The sequence below is a fragment of the Lutjanus erythropterus genome, chromosome 10 (assembly GCF_056507025.1).
Source record: "Lutjanus erythropterus isolate fLutEry1 chromosome 10, fLutEry1.hap2, whole genome shotgun sequence".
NCBI classification, from domain to species: Eukaryota; Metazoa; Chordata; class Actinopteri; order Lutjaniformes; family Lutjanidae; genus Lutjanus; species Lutjanus erythropterus.
The window spans coordinates 41,365,534-41,378,715 of NC_139326.1; the positions used below are offsets into that span (position 1 = coordinate 41,365,534).

Consider the following 13,182-nt stretch of genomic DNA (forward strand, 5'->3'; position numbering starts at 1 on the left):
AACGGCAGTTTCCCAACAGAAAAAGCTGTCTGATGGCAAAGTAAAGTGGTGAAAATATATGTATGCTTAAAGTGATAGTGATATATATATATTTTTTTTTTTGGTTGACATTTTATAGTATTTTGCTGTTGACTCTGACCAGGTGATACACAGACTATCGAAAAGTACCTCTTACAATCACACTTCAAATAATCTGAACTATCCCTTTAACATAACATGAAATAATGCTCCCCTTCTCCATCTTTAAAGAATGAAGAGCATAGTAAAAGTTTTGTCTTATTTAAACACAAAATTTGACAATGAAGATGCTTGAATATGAAAATTATGAACAAAAAGGATTTTGTTAAAAAAAAAAAAGGTATAGATTTTATTTAAGGTCACATTTAAGCTTTACATTTATTCAACAGGGATGCAGAGGTGTTTTTCACAAGGTCACACAAGATCATAAGATGGATGAGCTAGGTGACTACTTAAGGTCACGGCATGTGTCTGAGGAAGACATACAGCAAATGGTCAAGGACAAGGTATTTATTATACACAAGGAATGCTTAATTTTGACAGATAACACAAGCCTAAACAAATAACAAAAAAACAAAACAAAAACAAAGTTTTGAAGAACTCTGAATATTTTGACTCAAGAATTCATGAAATATTTCTTCATTTTAGATTGATTCCAGTGTCATACAACTCATGACAGATGAACAGCTGAGAGAGTATCTGCCATCCTACGGTGATCGAGTGGCTGTTTTTGGATACTGCAGACGAAAGGAGAAAGAACCCAGCAGTCGCAAGTCCAGGATTTTTGAGAGACTGAGAGGAAAGCTTACAAGAAACAAAGGAGATGATGTGGCTGAGAAAGAGCATCAAACCCATCCAAAGAATGCTCAGAAGAATCAGAGAAAAATTGAGATAGGATGGATGCATTTCAGAGATGGGACATTTATGCAGGTACGCACCAAAAAAGGTGGGGGAACCAGAAAAGAGACTGTCCTGAAGGACTGTAAAAAACAGAACTTGATTGAAAAGGCTGTGCAGTTGTTCTTTCCAGGAGGAAAAAATGCAAAGGGGAGCCTTTCTGATTTTGACACTGATTTAACTGACTTTCAGCAGCAACCATTAGAGGATAATATCACAGTTGGGGAACTGTATGAAAAGACAAAGTTACCTCTGTTACGTTTTTATTTAACAACCAAGAAGAGAGACATTGCCAGTGACATAAATCTGGAGGAGGAGACTAGTGATGCAACTGCAAAAGAAGGGGAAAAGTCACATGACCAACCTGATGTCTATCATCACTCTCCAGACACTTCTGCAACAGATGTTGTGGACATAAATACTTCAGATGTCATTTATGTTGGACAGAACACAGTATTTGCGGATACAAGCAGTGAGGATGTTTCCCTTCTTTACACCACACTCAACCCAACTGATGCTTTGTCAGAACAGGAAACATTACTTCATGTGGATGCTTTAGAGGATAGTGGCATTGTAACTTTCCATGCAGGAAGCATCTCTGGGATGGAGTACTCCGGTCTTGATGATACCTTGCCTCTCACTGAGGAACTCTCTTTTGAAGGACCCTTGCATCCTTCCATGGATATATTGAACGAACAAGCCAATCAGAGAAAAAGAGTGAAGAAACTTGTTGTGCTTCATCGTGGTCAGATTCTTAGAGAGCTTATTCAAGTGTTTTCTGATGAAAATATCATGGAGGATGACATTAGCTTTAAAGTTATTCTTCCTGATGGAAAGCTTGAAAAGGCTGTGGACGATGGAGGTGTTTTGAGGGATGTGTTGTCAGAATTTTGGAATGACTTTTATGAGCAGTGCACTATGGGAAATGACTTCAAAGTGCCATATCTACGTCATGATTTTGGTAAACAAGAATGGGAAAGTGTAGGCAGAATAATCATATTTGGCTGGCAAAAAGAGAAGCACCTTCCTATCAAACTTGCACCTGTCCTTCTGGAGCAAGCTGTTCTTGGTGTTGTGGAGAGTGATCTTGTGGACAGCTTTCTCAAGTATGTTTCAGAGTCTGAGCGAGTGATCTTTGAATCTTGCTGTTCAGATTTTGAAGGTGTTGACCAAGAAGAATTGATGGAAATCATGGATATTCACAACTGCCGAAGGCTTCCAACAGCAGATAACATCAAGCAAATCTTGAGGGAGCTTGCGCATCAAAAACTGATTCAAGAGCCAGCTTTTGTGATTGAACAGTGGGCCAACACACTCGCACCTGTTCGATCAGAGCTGAAAAGGATTGCAGCTGCCTATGATGCACTTCGACCAACATCACGCAAGATCATGAGATCAATTATTTACCCCAGTACCCAGAATGCCCAGGAGAAACAAATTAGCAAGTATGTAAGTGCATACCTTCGAGAGTCTGACAACTACCACCTCTCCTCTTTTCTCAGGTTTTGCACTGGATCAGACTTGTTTACAGGAAAGAGCATCACTGTCACCTTCACACAACTTCAGGGCTTTCAGAGAAGACCTGTTGCTCATACATGTGGCTGTTACTTGGAGTTGCCAGTCAGTTATGACAGCTACCCTGATTTTCGACATGAAATGAATAAAGTCTTAGAGAGCAACGTGTGGGTAATGGATATCGTCTAAGATAAAAAGATTTCAGCCAACAGGAGCTGGACTCCCACTAGATGTTCATTTGTAGCCTTAGTAGGTTTTCCAGATCTTTGACTTGAAGGATGTACAGTTACCTTCTTTAACCTTACTGATTGTCACATCTTTAACAAGCTGTCCAACAAAACAAAGATGGCAAAAACAGCAGAAAATGGTGATAATTGTTTTCAGTTCAGGAACATGTTCTTAAAATACTGTGAATAAGACAGTAATTCAACCCCAAATTTAAAAATAGATTTTTCCCCCTGGCCTGTAGTGCTGTTGATCCCCCTTTAGATAGTTTTGGTGTCAGGTGCAGAGTTTAGGAGATATAGGAAATATCTTATTCCATTATATTGGAGAGAAGGCAGACATCTTTGTGGCCGACATCTCCAAAATTCTACAACTTGCACTAAAGCTATCGAGATGGATAAATAACACTACAGGTAAGCAGGAAATTCTGCATTTTTGGAGTGAACTGCCCCTTTAAGATTGATGATTTCTATTGCTGAACTTCACCAGTAACTTGAGTCTAAATGTATTTTTGAGTGATCTCTACAGTAATTTGGGCTATGAGAAGAAAATGGAGGAGCTTATCTCTGTGTTCTATTTGACACATTATGCCACCAATAAGTCATGTTAAATGAGTTATTTCAGACAACATACAGTTGTGGTTAAGGAATGATTCACATATGGCAACATCCAGAATCATTTAGGGTATGAGTGGAAAATGGAGGAACTTAATTCTGTGTTCTATTCCAAACATTCAACTTGTGTTTGTTAGAACTTGAAAACATGTGCTCTTCATCTAACCTCCATAAGATACACACAGAATAATCAGCCCCACTGTTCTTTTTGAGAAAACAGGTTCTCTTTGTAACATGGTTAGTAATCAGCACACAAGTGTACAAAAAGAAATATCATTTCACTGTTACACATATACAAGATATCTTTTTATATTTGAAATAATGAGTGTTTTATTGTCTGTTATGTTCATGAAACTGATGTTCCAGATGCACTACATTTGTTGAACTAGTTCGAAAAAATACTTGAAATGAAACATTTATTACTGATGGCAATATTTCAGTTTTTTTTTCTTGCTGAAGCTACCTTTAAGGGACAGGTCACCTCAAAATCTAAAAATTCATACATATCTTCTGGCTCGTAGTGTCATTTATCAGTCTATACCATTCTGGTGGGAGTTGTCTAGTTTTGGAGCTATCAGCCATGGAGATATCTGCCTTTCTCCAATATGATGGTACTAGACAGCACTAGTGGTGCTCTCCAGGCCAGGGGAAAAATGTGTATTTTTGATTTTGGGGTGAACCGTCCCTTTAGTTATTTGAGCACTTTAATCCGAAAAAAGCTTCATTTAAAATTTGGGATGCACGATTTGTATTTTTTCCAGCCAATATTGATAGCCTATTAAAAGAGACTTATATAACCTGTAGTTCATGCACTCCAGAGTGTAAGAAAGGCTCAGATACAATGAATATGGATGGGTGGCATAATAGTTCACAGCTCTGACTGAACCAAGCCTTAAGTTCATTTTTAAAAAATCTTCATAGACATACTTTGGTTTTAATAGTGCATTTTGGCAAAGAATTCAAATTAAAAGCAATGACAATTTGTCAAGTCAAATATATCAGGTATAGCCAGTATATTTGCTAATGTACACTGATATAGCTGGATAGGCCAATATTAATTGTGCATCCCTTTTTTAAAATATAAAGATTTTTTGTTTAGAACAAAGACGGATTTTGCATAAAATTCTAATCTTGTTACAATTTACACGATTTTATTAAATTTGACATTGCAGGCACCATTTTACTTAGTCCGTATACAGGTACTGTTGTTGTTAGTTACTAAAAGGCAGTTTGGCATGCCGAGCCATTCCATGAGCCTATATGGGTTACTATTAAAGGCTCCCTGCTGTTGCAAGTTAGATGAAATTGCAGTTAAAATGAAAACATTCAGTTTTGTATGTTGTGATTGCTTAAACATTGTAATAAATAATTCAGCTATACATGTGTGGATTTTGAATTTTTATCCAGTTCTTACAAACACACAAGTTAATGGACAAAAAAGTACTTTGCACATTAACTATTTGGAACATCTTTGATGTGCAACAAGAGCTACAAATATATTTGTATTCATCACAGGTTCAAACATAAAATTTCGACAAAAATTGCATTCACTGTGTAAATTTCAAATTGTCCTGGACACTGGAAAATGTCACAGAATACAAAATGTCATACAGGCTGAAGAAAATTAATGATCTATAGCTCTAGTTCATTGTTTATGAGCTCTCTGAGTTTAATATAGAGGTTTACTGTTTCATACACATCATTTGTGAGTTCCAGATTGTATTCTGACATCAAGTCCACACAGATATCGAACACATCTTTGTCACAAGGGAAGTCCTTGAACATGCACTCTTCAAGGCAGAGTTGAGCCTTTTCCAGGTCCACAGGGTGCAGACAATCTCTGCCTCCATACAGATGTGGGACTGCATGCAGAATGGAGGGACGTCCATGAGGTGATCGTGAGTTGTGGACTTGACGGATCCTGTGATTGTTCCATGCCAGTACAACCTCACCAAGTTCTTCCTAGGAGGCAAATATCACAATATTCAATGCAACTGCATGAAATTATTTGGCATTAGTGATTACTCTGCTAATCAAGTAATCCTGACCCGTGGTTTGTTTTATTTGTGCAATTTCTACTCTGTTCATGAAAGGGTGGGTTGGCACAATAATATAAATCATCACCAAATGTAATTTGATGTAGTGGATATAATGTTGCAATTATATTTTCACAGCTTTCAAAATGTGGTGGAAGAATCAAAAAATAAAAAGGTATTTTACATCATTATGTCATGCCATTTATTATGCAGGACAATTCTTGATGCAGAGCTACTCTCAGCTATGATGGCAATATTAGGGCCATTAGGTAGACCAATGTAAAAATACACAAATTAACACATAAATACACATAGATAAATAATCAAAAATTCTCTAACATTAAAGTGACAGGGCTCAAAAATTGAGAGAAAATCAGAAAATCTGGATATTCTCTGAGATTATGAAATAATAAATTTGTGGGGAAAAATTCAGGAATTCTCTGAGATTAATGTAAAAATTTAACAGAAAAAAACTGTTTTTGTCACTGTGAAACATTTTGAGTCAAACTTAGTAGGTCCTAATACCACCTCATTCAAATCAGTTTGATGTTTGCATATGACAGCTATTTGGATGAGGTGATATCAAGAACTAAGATTGAGTCAAAACCTGCAGTGACAAAAACAATTTTTTCCTCACAAATTTATAATTTTATAATTTCAATGAATATCCAAGTTTTTTTTCCTCTTGCAAACATTCATTAATTTGATTTTAAAATTAGAATTTTTTTTTTTTTTTTTACTTAAAAAACTTTTTTACACATGGTCATTTGTGGCTCCTAAAATATTAATGGGCAATGCTTCATCTTGCAATGTAATGTGTCCATTACCTGTATTGTATGAAGGAAGCAAAACTGAATCAAGGATTTGTCCAAGAAGTTGTCTGAGAAGTAGCCATCTTCTCTCAGTTTGTCAAATAAGTCTATCCAAAACTGAACACACTCACTTCGCAGGATCAGCCACCACTGTTCTATGCGCTGGTTTCCAGTACTTGGACCAAAGGTGACAGTGTCTATCTCAGCTTGGTTCTCAGAAAAATGCAAAAAACGCTGCATTTCAGCCATGTGGCCATTTTCTGTTCCTAAATCAAGTCTGAGTCTTGCAGGGCACCCACCAGCAGTGATTACAGCATCCATGAAGTAGCCAGCGATGATCTTCGGATCATTGTTTGTTTTGAAAGCTTCAAGCCATATCATCTTTCTGGAAAATCCGTCAATGCATCCACTGATTGCAATTCCAAATGGCTTAAGCTTGTCGTACCCATCAATGTGCCAGACATAATTTGGACCACGACTGTGGTACACACGCCTCCGTAGTCTGTTTCTTGACCTAAGATCAACACCTTCACCATCCAATAACTGTAGTAATATTCGAACTGTTTCTCTGTCAGTCACAATTCCCTTTAACCAACATTTTTGGTGCATCCATCTGTAACCATGGCACTGTCCAGATGTTTCCAGTTGCTGTTCAATGAAGGCTGCCACTTCAGCCACATCGGTTTTATTCTTTCGACGCCAGAGCCTCTTCTTGCTTAAAATCCGTTCAAGGGTGCGTTTGCTTAGTACAATCCCATGTAAATTTACAAGCAAAGTAAGTATTTCATCTGTTGTAAATCCACGTTTAAAGTAGTCCTCTATGTACTCACAATCCATCTCTGTGTCAAACTGAGAAGGAGCTCTCACACCAAACCGTTAAAGTATCTCATAATTATGACTTTTTATCTCATAATTTCGACTTTTTATCTCATAATTATGACTTTCTTATCTCATTATTTTGACTTTTTATCTCATAATTATGACTTTTTATCTCATAATTTCGACTTTTTATCTCATAATTATGACTTTCTTATCTCATTATTTTGACTTTTTATCTCATAATTATGACTTTTTTATCTCATAATTATGACTTTCTTATCTCATAATTTCGACTTTTTATCTCATAATTTCGACTTTTTATCTCATAATTATGACTTTTTTATCCCATAATTTCGACTTTTTATCTCATAATTATGACTTTTTATCTCATAATTATGACTTTTTATCTCATAATTTCGACTTTTTATCTCATAATTATGACTTTTTTATCTCATAATTATGACTTACCTTGAGGATATTTTTTTCTTTCAGTGGCGGAAACGGGCTTCCATAGTATTCTGTACCTTCAATCAAAATTTTAATATAAAATCTTTGATTGCAAGTGCAGAAGAAACATGTGAGAGTCTTTTTGTTTTATATTGTTGGTCTTAAATATTTGAGATTATTCAAAATAGCCAATGCGTTGATGACAGTTTTGCACATTGTTGGTATAATCTAAAGCATATCCAAACTGACAGGTACTGCAGCTCTGCCTCTGTGGATTTGTTCTGAGCAGGTGATCATATATCAGAATCCAGATAAGTCTTTCTCATAGACAAGTGATTGCAGGACTGCCAGGAATTGTCTTTACTACAACGCCATCTGTGTAAGAACTGTCAGAGAGTCCTGACTCTGGGTAAAGTTCACATCATCTTGATGCCTGCTGAGAAGAAAAGCGTGATGGGAATTGTTGAAACAAGATTTACTGTTTACTTGTGACCTGTCCCGACCCTGTAAGGATAGGACACCAGAGTACTTGTTGACATTTCCCAGGCACTTGCTGCTGTGTGGACACGTTTCCAACAAGAATTGACACCTAACAAAGCCAAGCTGATAAACTTGCTCTTCAGACGGTACATGTCCTCACCACTGTTGACTCACGCATGCCTGCACTGTTCACTCGCTGCTCTTCTGGCACTAATGACTCAAGAGCACTCAAGAGCTGAAGAGGTGCTGGAGGCAGAGCTCTCCAATCACAAACAATGACATTCTTTCTTCTGGCTTTGGACACTGCTGTGGAAGTGAAATGAATCACTTGGTATGTCGCTGATAAATGATTGGCACAGAGAATTCATGTGTGGATATCTGCTTTGGGAACAACAAAGTGGACCGACAGAGGACTTACTGTTCTTCTTACATTTAAGAGACTTTTTTTTTTTTTGCCAGAAGAGATTGGATGGATAGCTAGTCTTCTAAAGTTTAAGAAGCAGTCAAAGATTTTCACTCCAAATTCTAACTTTTGGCAGTTTGATAAATACATACATACATGTATATACATACATACATTACATTACATATACAGTACATACATTGTGGTACATGTACCACTGGTGAAGGAATATCAGAAATATTTTCTTAAAATGAAATAAATGATTTCAAAACTATACAATACTATCAAAATGCTGCAAAATTTAGAATGACAATATGGAAAATATGAGAAAACTGATATATAAGATAAAAAAAAAAGTTCTGTTTTTTTCTGTATTTTTGTTCTAGTATCAACTTCTTACATGCTCTCAATCATGCATGTTGTGCGTGCATATGTTGTCCATGATTCCCAGTGGTTACGAGGTGAACTGTGATGGCAAAACTGTAAGTGGAGGTAACATGAAGAGACAGATTATAAATGCTTCAAAAACACTGCAATCATGCCTCCAAACAGGAACTGTTACAAGTCCAGATCAGGAGGAGATTATTTGGAGCTGCTGTGTTGAAAATAAAGTGGCCGACAGTAAGTATAGTGCACATGGCTTCTTAAGAAGTACCAGTGAAGTGTCTGTATCATTTGCTGCCACCAAAGGTGCAAAACAGTAAAGTGGTACTTGGAGAGCTCAATAGTTTCTGATGCATACATGATATAAAAAACGGTTTAAGTCATCATCATAATAGTTCCCACTTGGAGTGTGCCGCCAAAGTCCTTCTGAAAAACTGAGGGAATAGACACACCATTCACTTTGACTGTATAACAGGATTATGTAATCTGGATACAGAAAAAGGTAACTGTATTCCATTATAGTTACAGATTACAGTACATTCAGTAAAAATTGGAATTATAAATAGGATTAGAATTTTAAAATAAAAAATTATGTACTACCATGCTTCAGCTAGACAAAAGGTGGGACATGGGCCAAACTAAAACAAGTACATGCAAAATGCATTTTTCCTAAAGATGGTTTCTAACATTTTGGGTAGTTCTTGTCATGCTGATGTTGATTCAAGTGTTCACAATTAACATAAAACACTGCAGCGATGAAACTATTGTCAATTATCTATTAAATGAATCTGCATCTATTTTGGTAATTAATTAATCACTGAGTCATTTTTTAAGAAAAAAACCCTTCCGATTTCAACTTTTTAAATGTGAATTTTCAATAAACTGAATATTTTTGACTTGTGGACAAAACCAAGACATTTGAGACATTTTTCATTCATTCATTCATTTTCTGACATTTCATGGAACAAACAATTAATCAGTTAATTAAGAAAATAATCCACAGATTAACGGAATTAATATAACCATTATTTGCAGCCATAAAAACACTATATTAGGCTAAATAATTTACCATATTTTATATTGAGATAAACAAAGTAGCTGAGTTATATTACTTTAATATTGTGATAGTTGGATTGTGTTACTGGCAGGTAATTAATAATTGTATCAGAATATTATAATATTATATTTATATTTAATATTAATATTTTTAAAGCCACCCTCCCAGTAGGGGGTTGAAAAAAATCACAGGGGATCCCCAAGGCTTTTTATGTCATAGTTAATATGCTGTTTGTGTTAATTGTGTGTATATACACTGTAAGTCCTGTTGAGGTGAAGGTGAATTTAATTATTGTGCGGTTGGTTGAGAGACAGCCAGCCCTGCTGGGGCTTAGTGGGGTTAGGGGTTTTTTTTGACTCTATGCTCAGGGCTCCAGTCTCTCATAATCTGCCATTTTTGTGCTTGTTAATCTTGTTCTAAATGAACTGTGAATTATATGTTTTCTCTATACAACACCTCCATGTCCTTCACTCATGGCACAGTTACAGTGGCTCAGTGTGTCTGGAGCCACAGATATCTTGAGCCTTGGATAAAGTCCTAACAAGTGATATTGTTGCTTGTGTTATCTCCTATGTAGTGTCCTGGTGATATGAGATTCTGTGTGACGTGACATTTCTATTGTGTGCACAGATTTCTATCTGAGACAATGCATAGATGGATGGATTATTGTGCATCATGTCGCACTGGTTTCTGAAGGAAGATCTTTACAGGACACACTGTTAAAAATGTCTTTGTATAAATACAGGAAATGAGTGTCCCAGAACTGTGTTTATTTACAAAGTCTTCATTTATTTATGACTGTGTTTGCTGGTGACATTTATGCTTCACTTATGTAATCTTTAACCCTCATCCTACCAACATATTGACATACAAGGACCACCAACTGGGAACCCCAAGAATAAACCACTGTAAGACACAAATACCAAAGCAAAACGTTTATTTCTTCTCAAAACATTGTTATGTAATTAATGTCAACTGAAAATTTATTTTTATTACAGGGGAAATCTGTCTGCTCATTCAAAACAACAGTGTCCCTACTCCCCTGTTACTGTGTGACACTTAAAATTAAGACCCATGGCAAACATGAACTCAATAAACAGTTCCATCTATTAAAACTGCAGAGGTGGAATTGGGTGCTTTTGTCTGAGCTCCTACAGGACCAATACAATGGTGTTCTTAAAAAGCATTAATTCAAAGAGAAACAGAAAACAGTGATATGAACATTAGCAACAAACTGATTGAGAGAATCATGAAAAATTATAATGATAGAATAAAGCAACTGTAAGACATGACAAAAAGTAACTCTGGGATCTGTGGGACCCCCGGTAATGCAAATACTGCCAGGGTCATACACCTTTCATCAACATGTGGTGTAGTCTGGTTTAATAATAATAATAATAACAATAATAATAATGCATTGTATTTTAAGGCACCTCTCAAGGCACTCAAGGACACCTAACAATCACAGATTAAAAACGAGCGAGACAATAAACAGCAAGGGCCCACAAAATAACAAGCAAAATATACAATATACAAAAGGAGTGCAGGAGGCAGAATCACTTTTAAAAGGTGTGTTTTAAAACAGGATTTGAAGGTGGAAAGAAAGTCAATACTGCAAATATCTTGTGGGAGACAGTTCTAGAGGTGGGAAGCAGAGCAGCTGAAAGCTCCTGCTCCCATGGTAGACAAGCGGGCAGATGGTGTGGTGAACTGGATAGCGGAAGAAGATCTGAGAGAACAGGAGGGAGTGTGAACATGAAGGAGTTCAGAGAGATACAACAGGGCTACTGTAGGTTACAAAGGTGAGAAGCAGAATCTTGAAGTTAATGCAGTGTTTGATAGGGAGCCACTGAAGCTACTGAAGGACTGGAGTGATGTGCCCTATGGAGGGTTTTTGGGTAATAATTCAGGGGGCTGAATTCAAGACCAACTGAAGTTTAGGGGGGGACAGATGGTTGATATTGCGTAGGTTAAAATATGCAGAGTGAGTAACGTGGTTAATGTGTGCTGTTGAGGATAATACACAGACTCTTAATGTGAGGGGAGGGAAGGACTGTGGTAATGTCAGTGGTGAGGGAGAAACTGGCCAAAATGGATTTAGTGCCAACAAAACTGGTTTGACTGGGTCCTAGCAATGGTATGGAAAAATAACATGATGTTTCTGCTGTTGTTTTGACCCAATCTTTCTTGAAAATGAGACATGTCTCAATGAGTTTTCCTGTCTAAATAAAGGTTAAATTAAAAAAAAAAGTTCATCAGGAACTCTGACAGAATTTCACTTTTTATATACTATATCTTGGTTCAAGTGACAAGCCATGCCAGGAGCCAGAAGTGCCATTTATCAGTTTTGCTTAAGTATTATTGGTTTGTTTACTAAAGTATTGTGGTTACCCGCTACATAACAGGGAATTTACTACTTACCTTACGAGCTGGATTCACATGATATCACAGTCTTGATGCTGTGTGGTCTTGTTATTGTTATTGCTGAAGCTGTTGTATCACGAATATGTTCTGTCTTGTAATTGTGTTTTTATATAATAGTGTCTTTTAGCAGATAAATTATTCTGTGTTTCCTGCTCAGGGACTACACATGGAAATGATCTTATAATTAACTCTGGTGCAGCTAAGTAACTGTGCACTGTCCCTGTTAAATAAATAAAATAAACAACAATAAACAATTCGGCAACCCAATGCATTTGACAAGAAAGACTTATTGAACACTTTTTAGGTGGCTCTTAGTTGTGTATATAGTAGACTGTGTGTTTGCATAATTCAGCTGACCTGCTGTAACCCTGAATAAAAGAGAATTCATAAGAAATGATTTAGCAGGGTTTAGCATGTACTTTTATTGCACACGTATACAGTTCCACATTCCTCTGCAGAGTCTCCAGGGGGCCTCATGTTTGGATTTCCTCTGCGTTCTGGTGGACATATCAGAAGTCCAGTCCATTTCTAAAACACAAGAGAGACTCTAAATTGTTTCCTCAATATGAGAGCCAAATCCTAAACATTTACAAAGAAAACACACAAGCAAAACAAGATGAGACTTTCCTGCTAATTGTCACTGTGTCTAATGGAAGACATGAGGGTAGAAGAAGAACAGGGCTCACGTTTCAATCTGAACATCCTCAACAGCCATCTCATCATGGCTGAGATGGTGAGTAACTAAGTATAAATACTTTGTTACTGCACTTAAGTAGATTTTTCAGGTATCTGTGTTTTATTTGAGTATTTATTTTTCTGAGAACTTTTTACTTTTACTCCCAAATATGTATGATACTTTCTCTACATTTTCAAAACAGGCTCCTTACTTTAATTTTATTGCAAGATGAAAACATCGTAAAAAGGCATAACAAGATGTATACTATGTAAAATACATAACAACATGTAACAAGACGAATATGACGTAACAAGACAACGACTTTTAAACCACTACTTTTGTACTTTGAGTACAATTCAGAGCATGTACCTTTTC

The 13,182-nt window shown here is 36.5% G+C and overlaps 1 protein-coding gene across 1 annotated transcript; it reads left to right on the top strand.

The window, feature by feature from the left end:
• The first annotated feature begins 202 nt into the window (after positions 1–202).
• LOC146320911 (uncharacterized) lies at positions 203–4,648 on the top strand. Its single transcript, XM_084729351.1, has 2 exons — positions 203–524; positions 667–4,648. Exons 1-2 carry the CDS (start codon positions 450–452, stop codon positions 2,617–2,619), a joined length of 2,028 nt encoding a protein of 675 aa, XP_084585477.1. The 5' UTR covers positions 203–449; the 3' UTR covers positions 2,620–4,648.
• The last annotated feature ends 8,534 nt before the right edge of the window (positions 4,649–13,182 follow it).

Bases quoted from the DNA above. Each gene is read 5' to 3' on its own strand.
- LOC146320911 (XM_084729351.1), top strand. From the start codon at position 450: ATGGATGAGCTAGGTGACTACTTAAGGTCACGGCATGTGTCTGAGGAA. The intron at 525-666 runs GTATTTATTATA...TCTTCATTTTAG, and splicing joins AGCAAATGGTCAAGGACAAG to ATTGATTCCAGTGTCATACA.